Source organism: Littorina saxatilis, linkage group LG17, assembly GCF_037325665.1.
Source record: "Littorina saxatilis isolate snail1 linkage group LG17, US_GU_Lsax_2.0, whole genome shotgun sequence".
NCBI lineage: Eukaryota > Metazoa > Mollusca > Gastropoda > Littorinimorpha > Littorinidae > Littorina > Littorina saxatilis.
This window is the reverse complement of record NC_090261.1, coordinates 46,014,617-46,036,969: the sequence shown is the minus strand read 5'-3', so window position 1 is coordinate 46,036,969 and position 22,353 is coordinate 46,014,617. Positions and strand designations below refer to the sequence as shown.

Sequence of the window (22,353 nt, the reverse complement as noted above, 5' to 3'; positions counted from 1 at the left end):
TTTGTTGATATGTAATTTATCTGGTTGAACAGTTGATCATTGGAGCTGTAGGTTTCAGTGAGGTTTTCACTGTAGTTTTTGTTTTTATGTTCACCGAGCATTGGGGTTATACAAAAAAATACAATCCCACTCCTCACTTGGTGATGGCAATATTTTCCAACACACTTGCTTGTCTTGGTTCACTGAATTTCTTTACCACTAATTTTGTATGTTGGTTTCGAAGGTGATGTTTTACTATTAACATAAACCTTACTTTACCCTCCGTGTAGATTGAGCATCTTCAAGTTGGCTTGTCAATCATCTTTTGTTTTGTCTAGACAGCACAGGTGAAGGTTAACAGACTTGATGTCTTCACTTCAGTTTTGTTCCCCCACATGCATCTTGTGATACATTTTGGCAGTGCTTTTGTTTCTTGGGTTTTCATTTAAGATTGGTTGCCTTGTGCTCTTTAAGTGTTGATATTGTGGATTTTGATTTCTTTTATGTATTGAATGTGATTGAGTGTGTGCTGATGAGATCTTTACAAATCATTAATACATGTATATGCAGATACGTGTGTGTGCGTGCGTGTTGTTTGTTTGGTTTTAGTGGTTTCACTTTTGTTTAGTTTGCTTTGTTTTGTTCACTTGCCTTGCATAGCTGGTCATTCACACAGATAGACTATGCAACTCAAGGGCATTTTATTGTAACATTAACTTTCCCCTGGATTGGGTACATCATTTTTTTTTACATTTAGTCAAGTTTTGACTAAATGTTTTAACATAGAGGGGGAATCGTCAGCGGAAATCTAACCCGTGGTTCAGTAGCATCTCTGAGCAGTTTGGCAAACTAAAACGTGAACGTCGTCAGGCGGAGAGGTGCTGGCTTAAATCCAAACTCACTGTTCACAAAGAGATTTTTGAAACCATCAAACGCAAAGTAAATGACTTAGTTGAAGGCGCTAAAACTGCTTTCTTTTCTGCCCAGATTATAGGTAGTAGAACATGCAAAGAACTTTTTCAAAATTTCAATTCTCTGCTTGGAAAACAGACGGTTTCCAGCCTCCCTACCACCCATGACCCCAAGGACCTGCCAACTGTATTTTCTGACTACTTCACTGAGAAGATCGAAACCATCAGAAATAGCTTTCCTCCACCAGTGGCTTCGCCTCCGGCTACACAATTCTCTGGTTCTTTGTTGGATAGCTTCACTCCTGTATCTGAGCAGTTTGTTTTGAAGATTTTGAAGAACACAGTGGCAAAGTCTTGTGAGCTAGACCCCATCCCCACCAACTTGTTTTATGAAAACCTTGACCTTTTTCTTCCCATCATAACCAACATAATCAACTCTTCTCTCACTTCTGGCACTGTGCCAATGGACTTAAAAACTGCAGTAGTTAAACCTTTGATCAAGAAACCATCTCTGGATAAAAATCAGTTGAAAAACTATAGGCCTGTTTCCAACTTACCATTCATTTCTAAAATTCTGGAAAAAGTAGTGCTTAGTCAGCTTCTCTCCCACCTTGAAACCAACAACCTCTGCAACCCTCTTTAGTCAGCGTATAGGGCTGGCTACAGCACCGAGACTGTTTTGCTTCGTGTTGTGAATGACATTCTTTCTGCTCTGGATAATGATGACCTATCAGTTCTGCTTCTCTTGGATAACTCAGCTGCGTTCGATACGATCGATCACTCTGTTCTGCTCTCTCGTCTCGAATCTGTTTTTGGCATTCACTCTACCGCTCTTCACTGGTTTAGTTCATATCTACAGGGCCGTAGTCAGTATGTGTCTGTCAATAATCTCTCATCTCCTCCATCTCCTCTCTGTTTCGGCGTTCCCCAGGGATCAGTTCTAGGCCCAGTTTTATTTGTACTATACACCACTCCTCTCTCTGCCGTCATCAAGCAACACGCAGTCAATCACTACCTCTTTGCAGACGACACACAACTCCAACAAGCATGCAAGCCTACAGAAATCCAAGCGGTGACGCACACTCTCCAAAACTGCACTTCAGACATTAAATCATGGATGACAAACAATATGCTCAAGTTAAATGATGACAAGACTGAATTTCTTCTTTTCTCTGGAGCTTCCTCTTCGACCACTTCCCTTCCAGCCTCCATCACAGTAGGTTCTAGTGACATTTCTCTCTCTGATAGTGCTAGGAATCTTGGGTTCATCATGGACTCCCACCTCTCAATGAAACAACACATCAAAAAAGTCTGTCAGACATGTTACTTTGAGATCAGAAGAATAGGTTCCATAAGAAAATTTCTCACTGTTGATGCCACTAAAACTCTCGTTACATCCTGCATTCTGTCCAGATTAGATTACTGCAACTCCCTTCTCATAGGCTGCCCTGACTCCACTCTCCAACCCTTGCAAAAAGTACAACACTCTGCTGCACGTCTCATTTTCAGAGCACAGCATCGACAACCCTGCACTCCTCTCATGAAAGAACTTCACTGGCTTCCTGTATCTGAACGTATTAGGTATAAAGCTGCCTGCTTCTGCTACAATATCATCTCTGAATCGGCACCTGCCTATCTTTCTGAACTGGTCTCTCTCTACACTCCCTCTCGCACCCTTCGTTCTTCTGATGATGCTCGACTTCTCTGTCAAGGTCGCTTTAAACGCAAGGCTCATGGCTTCCGCACGTTTTCGTATTATGGACCTCAGTTATGGAATTCACTCCCCTTTCAATTACGTCACTCTCCATCCATTTCATCTTTTAAGTCCAATTTGAAAACTCACTTGTTCCAACAACACTACGGGTAGTTCTTTAGTATAGAGTCTGGGGATGTGAGATGTGCATGATGTGTTGTTTGAATCTGACAGTGATTGTATGATTTTTGTATACATGTATTGTTGTCACGCGCTTTGAACTTCTGATAAGGCGCTTTATAAATGCCCGTTATTATTATTATTATTTATTAATCGAGACGAGGGTCGTGGTGTATGTCTGTGTGTGTGTGTGTGTGTGTGTGTGTGTGTGTGTGTAGAGCGATTCAGAGTAAACTACTGGACCGATCTTTATGAAATTTTACATGAGAGTTCCTGGGTATGAAATTCCCAGACGATTTTTGTTTGTTTGTTGATAAATGTCTTTGATGACGTCATATCCGGCTTTTTGTAAAAGTTGAGGCGGCACTGTCACACCCTCATTTTTTAATCAAATTGATTGACATTTTTGTAAAGCAATCTTCGACGAAGGCCGGACTTTGGTATTGCATTTCAGCTTGGTGGTTTAAAAATAAATTAATGACTTTGGTCATTAAAAATCTGAAAATTGTAATAAATTTTTGTTTTATAAAACGATCCAAATGTACTTTGATCTTATTCTTCATCATTTTCTAATTCCAAATACATATAAATATGTTATATTTGGATTAAAAACAAGCTCTGAAAATTAAAAATATAAAAATTAAGATTAAAATCAAATTTCCGAAATCGATTTAAAAACAATTTCATCGTATTCCTTGTCGGTTCCTGATTCCAAAAACATATAGATATGATATGTTTGGATTAAAAACACGCTCAGAAAGTTAAAACGAAGAGAGGTACAGAAAAGCGCGCTATGCAGCACAGCGAAACCACTACCGCGCAAAACAGGCTCGTCAGTTTCACTGCGTTTTGCGCGAGCGGCGGACTACGGTCATTGTGAAAAAATGCAGTGCGTTCAGTTTCATTCTGTGAGTTCCACAGCTTGACTAAATGTAGTAATTTTGCCTTACGCGACTAGTTTTAATCTTCTTAGCCTTTTCCTTACATTTGAGGACCTGAAAATCTTAAATGGCTGGAATAAATTTTAGACTTTAGTCATTTCCATCGGGAACCAGTTGCTTGCAGATTATTTCTGTCCACTTATCTCCAGAAGTTAATTTGTTGATCACCAGTTTGAAGTGTTGAAATAGTGGGTAAGTAAAACATGCAAACTTCATGTAACTTTTTTTATTTGTAATTAAGTAATTACATTTAACATCATCTACAGTTTCTCTGATACTGAAAATCTTGCATATATTTTTTGGGAAATTAAACTTTAAAGCACAGTCTGACAGAAAAATTTGTTTCTGAGTGTCATTCTTGCAGCTACTGTTCTTTGTGAATACATGTTGTTTGGTAACATTTGTTGTTGAAAAAATGGTCTAGTCATAACAGCAGTTATGCTGAATGAAATGTTTGTGTTGTGTATTTTGGGTGGCTGCAAGACTGTTGGTCATGTTTTTGAGTGAATGGGAATTAAATGTCACATGTAGACTGAGAAGAATTTGCTTGGTTTGTGCTTTGTTTGCTATCGATATACCCTGTACTGAAATGTTGGCAGCCCACTTGTGCCAGCAGGGTTTAAATCAGGTGTGGTGAGAATAGGGAGTAGGATGGTATGGGTCGTTGTGGTTATAGATCAGTACTGTTTGTACAGCTCCGTTGTCGGGCATGAAATTATTTTCGCAAATTTGCAGATTTCAAAGCTTCAGATCCCTAGATAGCAGGATTTTTTTTCTCTCTAAAAAAATTTCCAGGGGGGGGGGGGGGGGATGCTTTAAGGATTGTTATTTTTTGTTTTTACAAATGTTATCACATGCCTGGTTATCTAAAATGAGGGAGAATTATGTCCCTTGTAAGGTTGGCCTTGGCAAGTAACTGATAGCTTACGGCACATTGTAAAACACATCACCAAATGCAGTGCTGATGTTAATGTCAACTGAAATATGTGCACGTATTGTCTGCAGTTGCCATGGAGATACTGCTTCAGTTTGTGTTAATATAGAACCAGAGAGTCGGTGCTGAGATGTTCAGTCATATTGACCAAACAGAGTGTGCGTATGATGATGTAAAATACTCTTAACATTGTTCACTGTTGCCATGGTAATCCTGCTTATTGATTTCATTCGTATCCTTCATTTGTGTTGAACCAAGGTGGTTGGTGCTTTCTTGGTTCTATTGTCCCAAGTGAGAGCATGGAGTACATGGGAAGCTGTAAACTTGTGTAATGATACATAAATGCTGTAAATGATATAATTGGTAAAAGTTGATTGTATACAAGAAGAAAGTGGTGAGTATCTGTGTTCGTGAGGAATTGTGCACTTGCTCGTTGTGCTTGCTTCCAGGGAGGTCTGATTGTGCAAATAAAGGATCTCAATGGAGAACAACAAAATATTTGGGAAAGATTTTTGAGGATCTGATGGGTGAAAAGATTGTGTGAAAATGTAGACCGAGCCATCATTGTTTCCAGCTATAACCACTGACTGCGTGAGCGTGTACAATGGAATTGTATGGTGAACAGCTGTTTACGATCACGTAATAGTTGTTCGCTAAGTGAAAACACAGACTTGTTTGCGGGCTCAGACACACGCACTAACACACACTAAAACTGTTATTGTATGGCAGGAGTATTTTACTGTCATATTACAATGTTTCTTTGTAATAAAAACACATTAACACATTTTCTAATAAAAACAACTTTTCTGATAAAAAGACAACTTTAAATTAAAGCTTACTCGCACTGATAGATCTGACATTACACATGCAAAAACAGAAACAGCAATTCTCTAAATGTTTCATATGGATGGAAAGTTAAGCACATCATCTTTGGTTTCTGAAAGTATGTCACTGTTCATCACGCTTCCGTTGCATATTGAATCTGATTATCGTTGGAATACACTTGAGTCTACAGCACCTCCCCTGGTCTGTACGGTTACTTGAATACATTAATACATCATCTGGATACAAAGTATCTGTACAATTCACATATCGGAACTAAATATCTGATCAACAAAGGGAAGTAAGCGCTCTAAATGCATTGACATGTGTAATAGAGTAAGCGAGAGTTATTCGGAATGATTCTCCTGGCACCTGAGAGAATAACAAGCATTGAAATGAACAAGCGACTTGAGGTTCATTATCTGATATCACTACAACCACTGTCAGTACATGTGTACCATTTTCACAAGAAAAGTAAATGTCTCTGAGCTCTGCTTTTATTCCACCTTCAGGAGGGTTCAAACTGACATTGATGATTAAAGATACATTCCTTCCCGCGTAAAACATCATGTCAACAGCCACAGACCCCACCTAGCTTTTACACAGGATAAGAGCATACTCCAAATTAAACATATCCGAAAATTCTGCAGTCTGGCTGCTTTCTGTGCTCAATGGGATTTGTGCTGTTGACTTAATTGTGTATCTGACACCTATGTCAATCTGTCAAACTATTTCAGCAAAAACTTCCCACTCGGGCTTTTGATTTTGGGTTTGGGTTCAAGTGAAAGAATGTTCTAATTCCATGTAAAACCCTGGACAGATCCGTAGCAGTTAATATGTGACCCTCCACCACGAAATGAGTCGCATGTCACCTCATGCGGTTCTGCGCTAGGCATAATATAAGTCCGGGGGGTGTCTAGTAACAGTGTGAGGGTCACCTTAGTCACAGGCTTATAACTTGAAAAGTGTTCACTCTTTTCTAAAACGGTTTTCACCACTGGATAGAGAATAAAAAAAACTCTTTAAGAAAATGTAAAAATATGAAAATCATGAAAAGGGGACATGCGACTCATTCCGTGGTGGAGGGTCACATAATGATTGTGCGCATTGAAAGGACGGCACTGAAAATGAAATGTTGAGTGGGCGGGGATGTAGCTCAGTCGGCAGCGCGTTGGATTTGTATCCAGTTGGCCGCTGTCAGCGTGAGTTCGTCCCCACGTTTGGCGAGAGATTTATTTCTCAGAGTCAACTTTGTGTGCAGACTCTCCTCGGTGTCCGAACACCCCTGTGTGTACACGCAAGCACAAGACCAAGTGCGCACGAAAAAGATCCTGCAATCCATGTCAGAGTTCGGTGGGTTATAGAAACACGAAAATACCCAGCATGCTTCCTCCGAAAACGGCGTATGGCTGCCTAAATGGCGGGGTAAAAAACGGTCATACACGTAAATTTCGTTTCAGCCCACGAACGCAGAAGAAGAAGAAGAAGAAATGTTGAGTACAGTGTGCATCCTGGTCTCACTTTCTGAGGGCGTAGACAGGATCCCCAACTTTGACCACACCCTCCACATCAATGGTAGCGTTTGCTCCAAACAGGGGGCTTGTTCCATAGTTGGGAAAACATCGGTACCTGCACATGTCCAAAAGGCTTTGATTCAACAGTCTAAGCAATTGTCAGTGTTTAGACAGCTGGACAGCCAACTGGCTTGCTGGCCCTGTGGCAAAACACTTAGCATTGAGGTGTTTTTTCCACCCCCCCACCCCCCCTGAGTAATCAGTGAGTCATAGTAATGAACGATGTGTGGTCGGCCCACCATCTGTAAACAAACTTAACATTGACATTTTTTAGACTGTTACTGAAGCTAGCTCTTAGACTTTTTCAGGGTTTGATGACCTCCAGACCTGATGCAAGTCTGGCGGATCGGTAAAATGTCAAGGTCACACTGAACAGGGTTGTATTCACAGAACATAACTGACAATAATGAACAGTTTCAGATGTTTTTGAACGTGGACATCTCAAATTGGGCAACGTTGATTGGCTATGTCAAGGTCATACGGAGGTCACTTAACAATTGAAAGTGACAAATTCAGACTGAACTGGACTTTTCTAGTACATTTTTACAGTGTGACCACTCAAACTTGGTACCCTCATAGCCTTTCATGCTCGTTGTTTTGTCCACACAGTTTGTCAACGAGCATGAAAGGCTATGAGGGTACCAAATTTCAAGGTCACTGCTATTACAACTGAAAATAAAATAATTATATAGCTATTCTGATGGACACGTGGGGGAATTCGGGGGCTGTGATTGGATGGTCTCACACATCCCTTTTCCGATCATCAAAGCATAACGCTACAGAAGTTGGCCATTTTTGCCGATATCCAAACGATATCGGCAATAACAAAGACGCATGGTTCCGGTTTCTTCCACGTGTATAAAGTACACGCATTCTGTGGCTAGTCGACAGACGATGCCATTTGCTTTGTGTGTGTTTTTGTTGTTGCTTACTGTACATGACATACATTACGTGTAAAATCCAGTTCTTTAACAGGCAACAAACCTTGCAAATTTCCAGAAGCTGCAATCTGAAGCGACCTATCTCTGATTCTAGCAGACGATCTCTCCAATGTTTAACACAAAATCAGCAAACTCTCCTGTCACATAGAACGTCCATTGTATAGTGCAATGTTGAAATGAAGTTACCGGTCTGAAACATTTCGTCGTTTCTTCTGAGACAATCCTTGTTCTCTTATCATCTACAGATTTACCGCAGTCTTCACCACGCGAATTCCCAACAGAAGTCAGACTTTCGAACATACAATCTACGTAGGCAAGCATGATACGTCATATGATTCCTAACATATTGACGTAATGCTAAGCATCCGGTTATCTCGAGTTTTCTCCGTAATACATGTCCGTGGGTTTTTCAATGTTCGGTTATTTCCGTGGCTTCATGCGGAAAGGGAACCGTCGTCTGCAATCAACGACATGGACCATTCTGGTACTTGTTGCTGACAAAAACATGATTTTAACACAGAATTTAATGTCAGAATAGCTATATAAACGCTATTGTGTTTTCATCGTAGCAATAGGGTCCGATATTTAGACTCGAACAAGTATAATGCGACTCGTCTTCGACTCGTCGGCATTATACTTGTCTCGTCTAAATATCGGGCCCTATTGCTACGCTGAAAACACAATAGCTGTTAATAACAGCAGACATACCGTGCGCTGTCTCGGAAACTGAGACTTGTCTTCGAACAGATAGCTACACGCAATTATTACAACATCACTTGAAATTAGAGGGTACTCAACTCAACTCAACTCCAATTTTATTGGCTTCAATTTTCATAGAAGAATTTGTCTTGCGCTTGGGAGAAAGTAAGAGTATAACATATAAAAACAGCATTCATATCACATTTCATGTATCACACACAGTAATCACTAGTATAAGCCTACAATTATCACATTTGTACCTGTATCATACATGCAAATAAATAGTATCACATTTCCACGTATCACACACAATATATACATTACATAACATACAGCAAGCTTCCATCTCCCATCTTCCATCTAGGTTATAGTATTGTGTCTTGGGGGGGGGGGGGGGGATACAATAACTACAGTGGAACCTACCTTTAAGGCCCCCAAATTTAAGACCTCCCCTTTTAAGACCTTAAGTTTTCAGACTTGCTCTTCAGAAAATCTGTAAATTCACCTACATTTTAAAATTCCCTGTCTTGTAAGACCTAATATTCTCATATTTTGGCAGTCTCAAAAGAGGGTCCCACCGTAAAGCAAAACAGACTTACGATTTCAAAGTGTTGAGTGGCTCAGAGGCGGCATCACGCTCCCCTTTCTCTGGGATGACCGTGGTCAGCAGGCACCTAGTATAGTGACCACAGCAGAATAGTTAATCAAGCAATCAATTAGTCCGTCTGTTCTTAAGTTAAAAACTAAGCGAAATGATTAAAGCAACTTGAAGAAAAAATTGCTCTAATGAAAAAGTACAGCAGGGAATCTCGTTCTCTATAAGTCATTGATTGAGCTCATGGTTACATATGAGATACTAGATGAATACCCGCTTCGCCGGGTACGGCTTCGCCGGGAAGAAGTCGAGCCGAATACCCGGCTGCGCCGGGGGGTGTACACCAGCTTTGCCGGCGCACCGCACGAAGGAAGGAAGATAAACGCGCAAAATACTGGAGAAGAGTAATACCCGGCTTCGCTGGGACAGTGACCTTCTAAAAATAGTATAACGGGAATATGGATTGAGCGTTGTCGACAGTGACCTTCTAAAAATAGAAACGGGAATATGGATTGACGCCACACGAAGGAAGGGAGATAAACGCTGAAAACACTGGAGAAGATAAGGAAGAGTTACTGGGAATGGATCCAGAGAAAAACCAAAATCGGTTCAGCGCTGCGCGCTGAGAGCACGTGTTGAAATATCTCATCGACCAGGTTGTGTCCGGGGTGTACCTGAATATGGCCACCAAATTTGAAAGAGATCCATCGAGAACTTTGGCCGTGCATCGCGGACACACACACACACACACACAAGTCGTATATATATATATAGATAGTGCTTACTGATATAATCAGCAATATTTCGTAACCCGCTGAGAAACGTTCTTGAGGTGCTGGGCAAACAATATTGACATGGAGAGAGTATTCTGCATGTGGAAGAGGGAATGCGATATGGAATATGAGACACAGGACACAAACATGAAGCTGCGTGTCTTTCTAATGTGGGAGGGGGTGCACAGAGAAGCTCGGGAAAAGAGAGAAAAGATTGAGTTAGAACTGAATGCCCAAAGCAAAAAATGACTGTTTACCTGTCACAGGGGTCCAGTATTCTAAAGATCGCCTTGTCTCCGATTCTCACTTCAGACCAGTTGTTCTGAAAGTGTCCAACACACACACACACACACACACACACACACACACACACACACACACACACACACACACACACACACACACACACATGAATAAGTCTTAAACAGGTCCATAATAGTCTACAGTTGCATTTACTTATACAGTAAATCAAACTGATGATACCCACATGAAGACCAACGAAAACCTGGCCGTGGCATTACACATTATATCTCACAAACACACCTTGTGTTTTGCCCCAGTACCATCATATACTTTTCTTTGCGTATAAACTATCGTGTAGACCAAAACAGATCTGTCAAGATTTCACATGGGATGAGAGCTAGCATCTTTCCGCTTGAACACGTGACAAAAGTCAACAGCCTGCCTGGCTGTATTCATGAGTGCTACAACAAAAAATCTGCTCGGCTTCACAGAAAGCAGGTAGGCCGTCGAGTTTTGCTATCTGTTCACGTGAAAGGGTGCTCTTATTCCACGTAAAAGCATGTGTGATCTGTGATAGTCTAAGTGGTTGTTTATCCGGCAAGGAAGATGTTTTTAAAAAGTTGATTTCAAGTCTTGTACATTGTGAGTGTAAAAATCTATATTACCCACTCAGTGTTTCATTTATTTATACTGTTAATTAAATCGTTAAAACTCATATCGAAACTAAAAAAATGTGAATTATCTACCAAAGGCACTCATTCTAGCTCTAATGCTTGGCGACCAGTGTCATCATTTGCATACAAACACAAACACAAACAACAATGTGCAATCGTATCACTGTATCTATGGTTCTTAGTCTTCTTACCTCATCAAACGCCGGGCATCCAGCGATGACAATGTTGGGCCTGAACCTGTTCATGGACACGGGCTGCTTGAGACGCCCGTTGAGGTCACACAGCGACCCCTCGCTGATCATCAGGTAGGCACTGAAGTCTGTGAACGCCGCCTGCCAACAGTTCAAATTGTTAGAACACCTGCTGCAGACTTGCCCACTACACGATGGCCTCAGGAGCCAGATCTGGGCGGAGGCGACCACGGTGCAAGGGAAGCTCTATGGCAGTCTGGACGACCTACAGCGCACGGCAACATTTGCGCGGAGAACCGGCGTTTCCATCTGAGTGATCGACAAGAAGAAGAAGAAGTTAGAAATCCAAAAACAGATAGACTGCCAAAGTTCCAAAATTCAGAATCAAAATTCAGAATTAAAATTCAGAATCAAAATTCAGAATCAAAATTCAGAATCGATTGTGGTTCACTGCAAGCCGCTGAACATGTTATCAAGATAGAGACATAGATAGAATATATAATGTCTCTGGTCAAGATAAGTGTTGTGTAATTAGTGTTTGTCTGAGCATTTAAAAGACCGCTGGGTCGATATATTTGTGAACGTAACGTTTTGTATTGTCAATAATTAAACGTTCCAACAACTTGTATTTTGATTTAAAATTGTTAGGTTTTATAACTAGAGTTTTGAGTCGTGTCCCCAAAGTGCCCTAATCTCCAGTAACCGTTACGCTGCAGAATGGTCTTTTTTCCAGGCTCTTGTTGCAAGGTCTTTCATGCGGCCACCCTTTGTCAAAAGGGCGTATGGGCTAATATCTCATTTAGTTTGTATGCTTAACAGTTTAATGATAAAAAGACACATAAAAATTGCTTAGAGTGTGGGCTGACAGACAGACAGACAGACAGACAGACACACACACACACACACACACACACACACACACACACACACACACACACACACACACACACACACAATAACAGTAGTACCCATGCACCAAATTAAAAGACAAAGCTACACACGCACACACTCTCTCTCTCTCTCTCTCTCTCTCTCTCTCTCTCTCTCTCTCTCTCTCTCTCTCTCTCTCTCTCTGGATGTCTCTCTTGTTCTCGTACTCTCTCAGTCTCAGTACCATCCTCCCTCTCTCTCCCCCTCCCTTTCTCTCTCTCTCTCTCTCTCTCTCTCTCTCTCTCTCTCTCTCTCTCTCTCTCTCTCTCTCTCTCCCTCAAACACACATTTGCACACTCTCAGCTCACCTGATCCCCAGGCAGTGCCGGATTTCCCCAGGGTTTCTTTGTCTTGGATATATCTACACGCGGCAAGGAGGGGGCGGCCCACAACAGCCGTAGGCCGGGCTCCTGAAGAAAAGTTGAAAGCCAGAGTCCCGCCTCCTTCCCACAATCCACTGCCTTCAGGCGATTCTCCCATACTCTGTGAACAACAAAATATTGTGTGACAGGTCATAGCCCCGCCTACTGCCCACAATCCACTGCCTTCAGGCGATTCTCGCACACTCTGTGGACACTGATCAAAAGATTGAGTAACCGGTCATAGCCCCGCCTCCTGCCCACAATCCACTGCTTTCAGGCGATTCTTCCACACCGGCTCTGTTGACAACAAAAGATTGAGTGACAGGTCATAGCCCCGCCTTCTGCCCACTATCCACTGCCTTAAAGTGATTCTCCCACACTCTGTGGATGTCACAAAGATGTGAGTATGATATTTGTGATGTGAAACACGTCGTGATTTTAACTTCCCTAAAGATTGAATTGCGAATGCGTTGGGGACAGGAGAAGCGTTATCACGGGTTTCGTGTGTTGCACGAGAAAATAGCTTTAGCTTGACATGAGTTGCGTTTACAAGTTTGAGAAATATAGCTGGCTATGAACTGGGAACATTTACAGCACCTAAGATTTTCAACCAGGAAGGTTGTAAGCGTGTGTCGGTCTTGTTCAGGGAACAAGCACTCTTTCAAGAGACGGGTCTCTTTAAGGTAAATGATTTACTATGTTGTATATTATTGAAGCTTCAATACATAGCTGGAATGTAAATGTTAGTGTATACAAAGTCCACTAAATTCTAGTGAGAAGTTTTAAGAGAATTCTTGTTGTGATTGTATTATGGTTTTTGTTGGGAAATTCTTGAACATAAATGTTGTTACGCATTTATGTTATGTTTAAGACAGTGATGCTATGTATGGTAGTGTCATTAGTGGATTAAGTGATTCATGGATTAAGTATAGCTTGGGTATTGACTGTGGACGGAATGTGAATGTAGAATGAACGAGAGAGATGATACATGACTGTTTAGAAAGAAGAGATGGTTTAAGAGAATCTTGTATTAAGACTTGGGTTAATTCTTTAGGAGTTTCCATGAGGAGTTTCCCGCATGGAGTGTACGAGGGGCGGACCTCACACGGGAGAGCGCAGAACGATGGTGGCGAAAGAGACCACATCGGCGCAGATGGCTGGACGGAGGAGTATCCATCGTTACTGGTCGTAGAGACGACAGTTCTTTTCGCTAATGGCGAAAGTGTTTCTCGGGGATCCGGAGAAACGTGAAAGGTGCATGTTGGCATCTATAAGGAGAGTTTCTGGGAATTCATCATCTACGTGGATTCAGCGGCACAAGGATGTGTAAATGACGACATGCAGTGAGCCGTGATACGAACTCGTGAGTGTCTGTCAACACCTTAACTTGTGCAGTAATCTATAGTAATAGTATCTTTATATCATTTAATCACATTATTGAGTGATTGCGATAAGATTGTGTGAACTGTGTGGTCGAGAAGTTGATTGGTATTGATGTTTTGAGGTGAAGAATTGTGTTGTAATTTGTGAGGAATTAATAAGTCTGTATCCTCCCAAATTCTGTGTTTGAAGTGTGTAGTGTGAAGAGTGAAGTCAGTGTAATTAGATAGGGCAGAACACGTATACATAAAAGTAACTCCTTATTCGCACTATAATCCACTTCATGACAGTGGAGTACAACAAAAGATTGAGTGACAGGTCATGTTGTTGGTGGGTTGTGCTCTCCTGTCTGATACTACATGTAGGCTACCACTGAGTACGACAGTCCACAGCCTTTGGTTTTCTGATACTCCTCAGTTTTACAAGACAAACTTCGATTGACAGCCACAGCCCAGCCTCTTGTCCACACACACACACACACACACACACGCACGCACGCACGGTGACAGGTACCTGCAGTTTACGACGTTGCCATTGGTAACGGGAAGAGAGAGCGGCACCTTGATAGGGGTTATGCCAGGGGCGTTGAGCACAAGGTCGTTGCCCCGGACCTCTGTCTGTATCAGCGCCATCTTGGAGAACTGACGCTGCGTGATGAAGTCACCATTGGAACGCACCACCACCCAGTGTCTGTAAATCAACAGTGTATGGCATCGTCAGTTGTGGAACCACTAGTACAACTTGCATCTTTACATGATGTCATTTGGTAACGTGTGCAGATTAAACTTATAAACTGAACTTTGAAATGGCTAACCCAACTCCACAACTTCTCCTCCAACCGAAAACGTCATCGAGTCAACCCCCAGTGACATCATCAACACCCAGTGACGTTATCAACACACACAGCCCCTCCACTGAGTGACGTCAGGCCGGCACGCCGAAGAAGGCACCCGGAAGCAATCCAACTAACACCGCCAGGACCGTGTCAACAGTCTGCAGCAGCCCCGGCATCTGATACTTACTAAAGTGAACGCCTCAATGTCCAGAGATCACGATGTGGGGAGGGAGGTGTCGAACTGGCTGGTGCGGCTTGGTGCCACAGCTACCTCCCCTACAACTTTGTCATGAGGCTTGTCCTGAGTGGCGCAGCCTCTCTGCTGCTCTCTGAGGTCATTGCTGACGACTGGGAAGTCACAAGGTACAAGTTTTGAGCTGTGTGTGTGTGTGGGGGGGTAGGGTGTGTGTGTGTATGTATGTGTGTGCGTGCGTGTGTGTGTGTGTGTGTGTGTGCGTGCGTTCGAGGGAGGTAGAGGGTGCGTGCGTGTGTGTGTGCCACGGTGTGTGTGTGTGTGTGTGTGTGTGTGTGTGCGTGCGTGCGTGCGTTCGTGGGAGGTAGAGGGTGCGTGCGTGTGTGTGTGTGCGTGTGTGTGCGTGCGTATGTGTGTGTATGCATGCGTGCCTGTATGAATGGCAAAGACCCAAGTTCAAATCCGCTTCTACTTCTCCTTCATCTCAGCCATCGTCGTCGTCGCATGTTTGTTTTTTTTGTGTTTTTTTTTAGCAGAACGACTTTCAAACAGCTTTTAAAAAAAAAAAATTCTTTTTTTAGTCAAGGTGTTGGCGTTGCTGAGAAAGTCACTGAGTGGGGAATAACGTGTTTTGCCGACTTGCAATAGCGACAGGAATAACACATATCACGAGTCATCTGCATAATTAGGTCCACAACAAAAGCAAACATACGCACCTGTCGACAGCATTTTCGACTTTTAGTCCAAGAGGAGAACCAAGGCCAGAATTGACAGTGATTCCGCGGCACGATTTGACGGGGTAGTAATTCAGCTGAGTGACCGTTCCGACTTTCACCATGTTGTTTCGCCGGTTGTTCTTTGTCATAGCTGCGAAGGCGAATTTGGCCACAGTGACAGCAACCAAGGCAGCAAGCACTGTAAACTCTGTGGAAAACTCCGGCATCTTTGTGTGTATATAGGCTTATCTTTTGTTTAAAAGTGTGATGGGGGGTCGTTGCAGGCTCAGCCCACGGTGTTCACACGACTTTGCTGCAAAGAGAATAGAAATAATTAAACAGAAATATACGCGCGGAGAACATAGATTACTGTGGTTCGCGCTATATAAACTGTCTTTATTTTCATATGTTTAAAATTATTATCATTATTATATCTGTTTAACCAGCAGCGACTCATTATCCGTACTTCACTGAGTACACAAAACAAAGCCCTGGCTTTGAATTACTACACGTGAGTGTAGTGCGTCACTTATACTTTTTGTTTTACACAAAAAAAGCACGAGCTTCAGCACAAAAGCGAAAGCACTAATTTCAGTAGGGCCTACTATAAAAAAAACAAGTCGCGTAAGGCAAAAATACAATATTTAGTCAAGTAGCTGTCGAACTCACAGAATGAAACTGAACGCAATGCAACGCAGCAAGACCGTATACTCGTGGTCCACCGCTCACGGCATAGGCAGTGAAATTGACAAGAAGAGCGGGGTAGTGGTTACGCTATGCTGCATAGCACGCTTTTCTGTACCTCTCTTCGTTTTAACTTTCTGAGCGTGTTTTTAATCCAAACATATCATATCTATATGTTTTTGGAATCAGAAACCGACACGGAATAAGATGAAACTGTTTTTAAATTGATTTGGAAAATTTAATTTTGATAATAATTTTTATATATTTAATTTTCAGAGCTTGTTTGTAATCCGAATATAACATATTTATATGTTTTTGGAATCAGCAAATGATGGAGAATAAGATAAACGTAAATTTGGATCGTTTTATAAATTTTTATTTTTTTTTACAATTTTCAGATTTTTAATGACCAAAGTCATTAATTAATTTTTAAGCCACCAAGCTGAAATGCAATACCGAAGTCCGGGCTTCGTCGAAGATTACTTGACCAAAATTTCAACCAATTTGGTTGAAAAATGAGGGCGTGACAGTGCCGCCTCAACTTTCACGAAAAGCCGGATATGACGTCATCAAAGACATTTATCAAAAAATTGAAAAAAACGTTCGGGGATTTCATACCCAGGAACTCTCATGTCAAATTTCATAAAGATCGGTCCAGTAGTTTAGTCTGAATCGCTCTACACACACACACAGACACACACACACACACACACACACACACACACACACACACACACGCACAGACAGACAGACACACATACACCACGACCCTCGTTTCGATTCCCCCTCGATGTTAAAATATTTAGTCAAAACTTGACTAAATATAAAAAGCACTGTTTTCTCACAGCTGATCAGTTGTGACGATATTGCGCAGGTCCGGCACGTACACCACTATCCAACAGCCTATAGCTGGCAGGGATGGCGACCAGCTGTCACCACGGTTACTCTCAAATATATCGTCAAAGCTAAGGAGCAAAATGTGAGAATGAATCATGACGAAACAGGATGATGCTAGCAGTTATGAGAGTCTCACTGAGTGGCATTGGTCTCTTCTTCTACAGCCATTCCTAGGTGGGAGCTCGTTGCGCGAAACTTGACGCTGAAGCTGTGAATTTTTGCTCGTAAAATCTGTCAGTATTCTGACAGTCAAAAACTATACCCGTATCTCTGTATTTGTATGTCGGGCTCAATTAACAATACCGGCCGGTGATGAGGGCCTGAGATATCATGGGTTTTTTTTAATTCAAAGGTCAGTTTTCTAACTGTGCCCGTGGGTGTATCCAAGTTCCTACCGTTACACACACACTGAGACACACACGCACATATACAATCACTGACATACACGCCGCACGCACTTTTTCCTCATGTGGCTGCCATCCCACACAGGAATCCGGGGAAATAAAATGGCGGACAGAGCAGCAAAAGCAGCGACTATGTCAACCATGCCAGTGACAGACATTCGGCTCTCCTGCCAGGAAGCCAAACTGCTGCTAGCCAAGATAAAAAGAGAGGAAAGAGAGCAGACACTGTCACAAACATGTGAAGAGAGAGGATGGATACACCTTCCCTACAATAGGAAAGGGCACCACCTCTCACTCCCCCCGAGACCCACGAGCCTGTTGCTTCGCTTGCGCACAGTCAGCAGCCGCATCTACTGGGACAAGATAGTCTGTCTGTGTGGCAAGACTGGACACCTCACACACGTGTTTGAAGGTTGTGACACTCTCAAAGAAGAGATGTCTAGTCTCATCCGCTACAGAAGGGAGAATGCTCTCAGTCTGGGAGACTTTCTCCGCCCACACCCATCACTCGGAGAGAAACCGATGATGATCCTGGTCACCAGTCTGTTCACCTCAACTGTTGCGAGCTGGTTCTAATGTGCTTGCAGCAGACCCAGCACAGCACAGATCCACTTCTGGAATCTTAAGCTAAATGTGTCCCAAGACACACATTTTGTAGTCCTGGCATCCTGAAAGGCAGAGGCCCCAACCTACAGGTTTGCTTCCATACCAAAAACGCCTCCAGACACGGGAACTTGGGAGCAGAGGCAACAGCTCCGCTTGAACCTCAGAAACCAAATGTGCCTCTAGACACACAGATCCCTTAGACGGCCGAGGCTGTGGCCTCTAAGGTTCTCTTGTACCAAACCGCCTCCTGACTCTGCATCAGATTGCTTGCGCTGGCATCTGCTTACATAGACCCACATTAAGTCACCACCGAGTGGTAGACACAGACGACATTTGCTGTAGCACTGACTGCCAGCTTCACGGTAATGCGTACGCCTAGCGCGGCTCTGCTTGGGTGGGAATGACGAATGTTCTGAGCAAAACACTATGATTGTGTTCCTCCATACCCCCCCACCCTCCATGGAACTTCTTGACCCCAACAAATTGGGGGGGGGGGGGGGTATTTTCTTCTTCACGCCGCACGCACACACATTGGCTCAAACACACACACACACTCACACACATACACACACACACACCGTACACACGCACGCATTCTGCACACACACACACCGTACACACGCACGCACACTGCACACACACACACGATCCAAACACTAAAATTGCAAACCAAAAAGTGGGCAAATAAAGGATTTTGTGTCTGTGAATTGTTATTTTACCTGCACACAACGCATTAGTAACTGAAGTGCATTAGAACACGAGAGTATATATATACTTATAGTTGTAAATGGTCTTCCACTCACAGAATCATTGGTTTGACAGCTGTTGCCTGTTCGTCAGTTCAAAGTGTGTGTTTCTGTTTGTTTCTGTGTGTGTGTGTGCCGTGTGCCGCGCCGGGTGTGTGTGGTTTGTTTGTATGCCGGTGTTATTGTATGTGTGTGACGGTGTGCCGGTGTTTGTGTGTCAGTGTGTGTGTGTCGTGTGTGCCTGTGTGTGTGTGTGTGTGTGTGTGTGTGTGTGTGTGTGTGTGACGGTGTTTGTGCACGGTGTGTGTGGTGTGTGTTTGTCAGTGTGTGTCTGTTCAGTTTGTGCAGTGTGTGAGTGTGTGTGTGTGTGTGTGTGTGTGTGTGTGTGTGTGTGTGTGTGTGTGTGTCTTTGTGTGCAGTGTCCGTGTGTGTGTTTGTCCGTCTGTGTTCACTCACTCGTGTTTAACTTCTTCTTCTTCTGCGTTCGTGGGCTGAAACTCCCACGTACACTCGTGTTTTTGCATGAGTGGAATTTTACGTGTATGACCCGTTTTTACCCCGCCATTAAGGCAGCCATACGCCGCTTTCGGAGGAAGCATGCTGGGTATTTTCGTGTTTCTATAACCCACCGAACTCTGACATGGATTACAGGATCTAAGTTTCCGTGCGCACTTGCTCTTGTGGTTGCGTGTACACAGGCTGACGAAGGGGGATAAGCCACTAGCAGGTCTGCACATAAGTTGACCTGGGAGATTGGAAAAATCTCCACACTTAACGAACCATCGACCTTCCGATTAAGAGGCCGACGTCTCACCACCCCGCCACCACGCCCGTCCGTGTTCAACTGAATTGTAGGCCAATACAAACCACATAGAAGTTGACCTGTCTATGTGCACAAAAACTGACGTTGATAAGAGCAAGCAACACACCCCTACAGGTGTGTTTATCACAAGACTATGTATGTCAAGCTGTATATCAAGTTCAGTCCCGGGCCAGGTCAGTACATGTTACTGACAGATATATAGAAAAAATGCTCACGCACGGACTGCAATGACGTGCACTCGCACACGCATCCACACACCCATCATCTCTACACACAGACACACGCACACAACACACTCACTCACACATAGTCCCACCAGCACACACGCGCAAGCGGGACAAACCCAAAAACCAAACAACAACACACAAAAAAACACATCCGGCGGCATCCGCATGCACTGCGCACATGTGATACTGGCAGTGGGTAACTTGACTCATGTAATGCCAGCAAACTTTAGTTGGTTGCACAAAACAAATCAAATACCACTACCGAAAATAGTCAGATATGTGCTGTAGGTTCAACACTCATCCAAAACATAGTATGAATTGAAACAAGAAACTCAGTTGAGTACACACTCAGAGGTCTAGTTATTGACATATGGAAACTAAAAACCAAACAAACAAACAAACAAACAAAAAACACAGACACGAAAATGCAACGTGCACCAGTGCAAACGTCCAAGTTTGAAGTGTATGCACCTTTTTCAGTTTTAAACCGCATTATAAACAAGAGGCGAAGCCTTCAAGGCTCACGTAAGAAATCGACAAACAGTAACACAAACTCAATCACTCCGTCACACACACACACACACACACACACACACACACAGTAAGCATCATAGGTGAAACTGTGCAAGAAAGCGAGACCCTGGATCTGCCAAGTAGTCTCGGCCCGCTCACAATAACAATGACCGAGACTTTCAGTAATTCCTTTGCGTGACGTCTAACCCTCTTACGTCATAATGTGACGTCTTCAAATAGTTTCTATCACACACGTCGAACACTTTTGACCGAGACTGACGTAATCCATAGACTCGGAAATGTTAAAGTTTCTATCACACACACACGCACGCACAGACAGACAAAGTTTATCATCGCATAGGCTACACTTACGTGAGCCAAAAACGCTCGCGCTGGACCCGAGTACTCTTCAGACTGGCTCGCTCCCCCAGTATGAAAGTTTTTTTGTCTTGTGCACGTGGATTTAAAAAAAAAATATATATATATATATTATTTATTTATTTTACACAATAAAAACAATTATTAGAGTAAAATAAAACATTAAAACGTTCATAATAAACAATAGTAAACAAGAATTTTAAAAAAAAGAAAAAAAAAGACCGCCCATACCGGGAATCGAACCCGCATCACTCGGGCCATAGGCGGACGTGCCTACCACCAAGCCACCAACTCTGACAATTCTATCAGTGAAATTTAAGGCTATTGGGTGCTGGCAGGCTGTTCTATGAGGCTGGCTGTTGCCGTTTGAATTCGTCCTACGCCAAGTCGTTTTTGTGGTTTATTTCGCATTTAGGTCCCAGGTAACATTATGAAGTTTTAATACGATCAATCGGACCTATTATCAAGTTAGTGTATCAACTTTTGAACGAACTGCGCCCAGTAGCTTCCCAGCAATAAGCTGTTAAGTGGAGAAAGACACACACACACACACAGACTCACACACACACAGACACACGATTAAAGTCTGCTGAGCCCAAGTACTAGCGTACTCGGGGATAAACAATAGTAAACAAGAATTTAATAAAAAAAATTTTTTTTAAAAAATAGATCGCCCATGCCGGGAATCGAACCCGGATCACTTTGGCCATAGGCGGACGTGCTTTCCACCAAGCCACCAACTGGCTGGCTGTTCTATTAGCCGAACAGCAGTTCTATCCCACCGCGAATTGCGCCCACCGCCAAGAGTCGTTTTTGTGGATTATTTCGCATTTAGGTCCCAGGTAACATTATGAAGTTTTAATACGATCAATCGGACCTATTATCAAGTTAGTGTATCAACTTTTGAACGAACTGCGCCCAGTAGTTTCCCAGCAATAAGCTGTTAAGTCGAGACAGACAGACAGACAGACAGACAGACACACAATTAAAGTCTGCTGAGCCCAAGTACTAGCGTACTCGGGGATAATGTGCAGTTTGAAACGCATCAGTCTGTGTGTGTGTTGAGTGAGTATCATGCCGAATCAAATGTTCCCTGTGTAAACACCTTCAATGCATTAAATTTGACGCAAAACAAGTAAACAGCGATCTCAACATAGTTACAAGAAAAAGACAGAAAAGAACAGCTGTAGCATTACTCACTTTCGTTGTCCAAGGGCGTTCTTCGACCCAGCACCCAAAACAGTGCCACCGAGTTTTTGCTATGCCTCAAACTATACACTAGAAACGCCTGCGTGTGTGCATATCACCGTAGATTACACCATATTCACCAACATTGAAAAGAAGCTGTAGGCTAGATAGCGTACAATAATGCGGCACACGTCAATGTATCAACACTCCAGTACGCAGACCGACACAAACTGCACCGCGAGTGTTTTCAGCGTCAATGCAAAAGATTTTAGTCCCGAAGTTTGCTAACGTAGAGCAGAGAACACAAGCAAACAAAGTGAG

At 42.9% G+C, this 22,353-nt stretch overlaps 1 protein-coding gene across 1 annotated transcript in view; it reads right to left on the bottom strand.

Moving 5' to 3' along the window:
* Positions 1-5,353: 5,353 nt before the first annotated feature.
* Positions 5,354-22,353, bottom strand: part of LOC138953299 (uncharacterized) — a 29,975-nt gene continuing 12,975 nt past the window's right edge. The window contains exons 8-15 of the mRNA XM_070325099.1: positions 15,567-15,810; positions 14,336-14,512; positions 12,389-12,563; positions 11,151-11,291; positions 10,300-10,364; positions 9,274-9,348; positions 6,960-7,089; positions 5,354-6,601 (exon numbers count right to left, since the gene is read on the bottom strand). Coding sequence (XP_070181200.1) covers positions 6,978-7,089; positions 9,274-9,348; positions 10,300-10,364; positions 11,151-11,291; positions 12,389-12,563; positions 14,336-14,512; positions 15,567-15,810 — 989 coding nt within the window. The 3' untranslated portion in view covers positions 5,354-6,601; positions 6,960-6,977. The remainder of the gene's footprint in view (positions 6,602-6,959; positions 7,090-9,273; positions 9,349-10,299; positions 10,365-11,150; positions 11,292-12,388; positions 12,564-14,335; positions 14,513-15,566; positions 15,811-22,353) is intronic.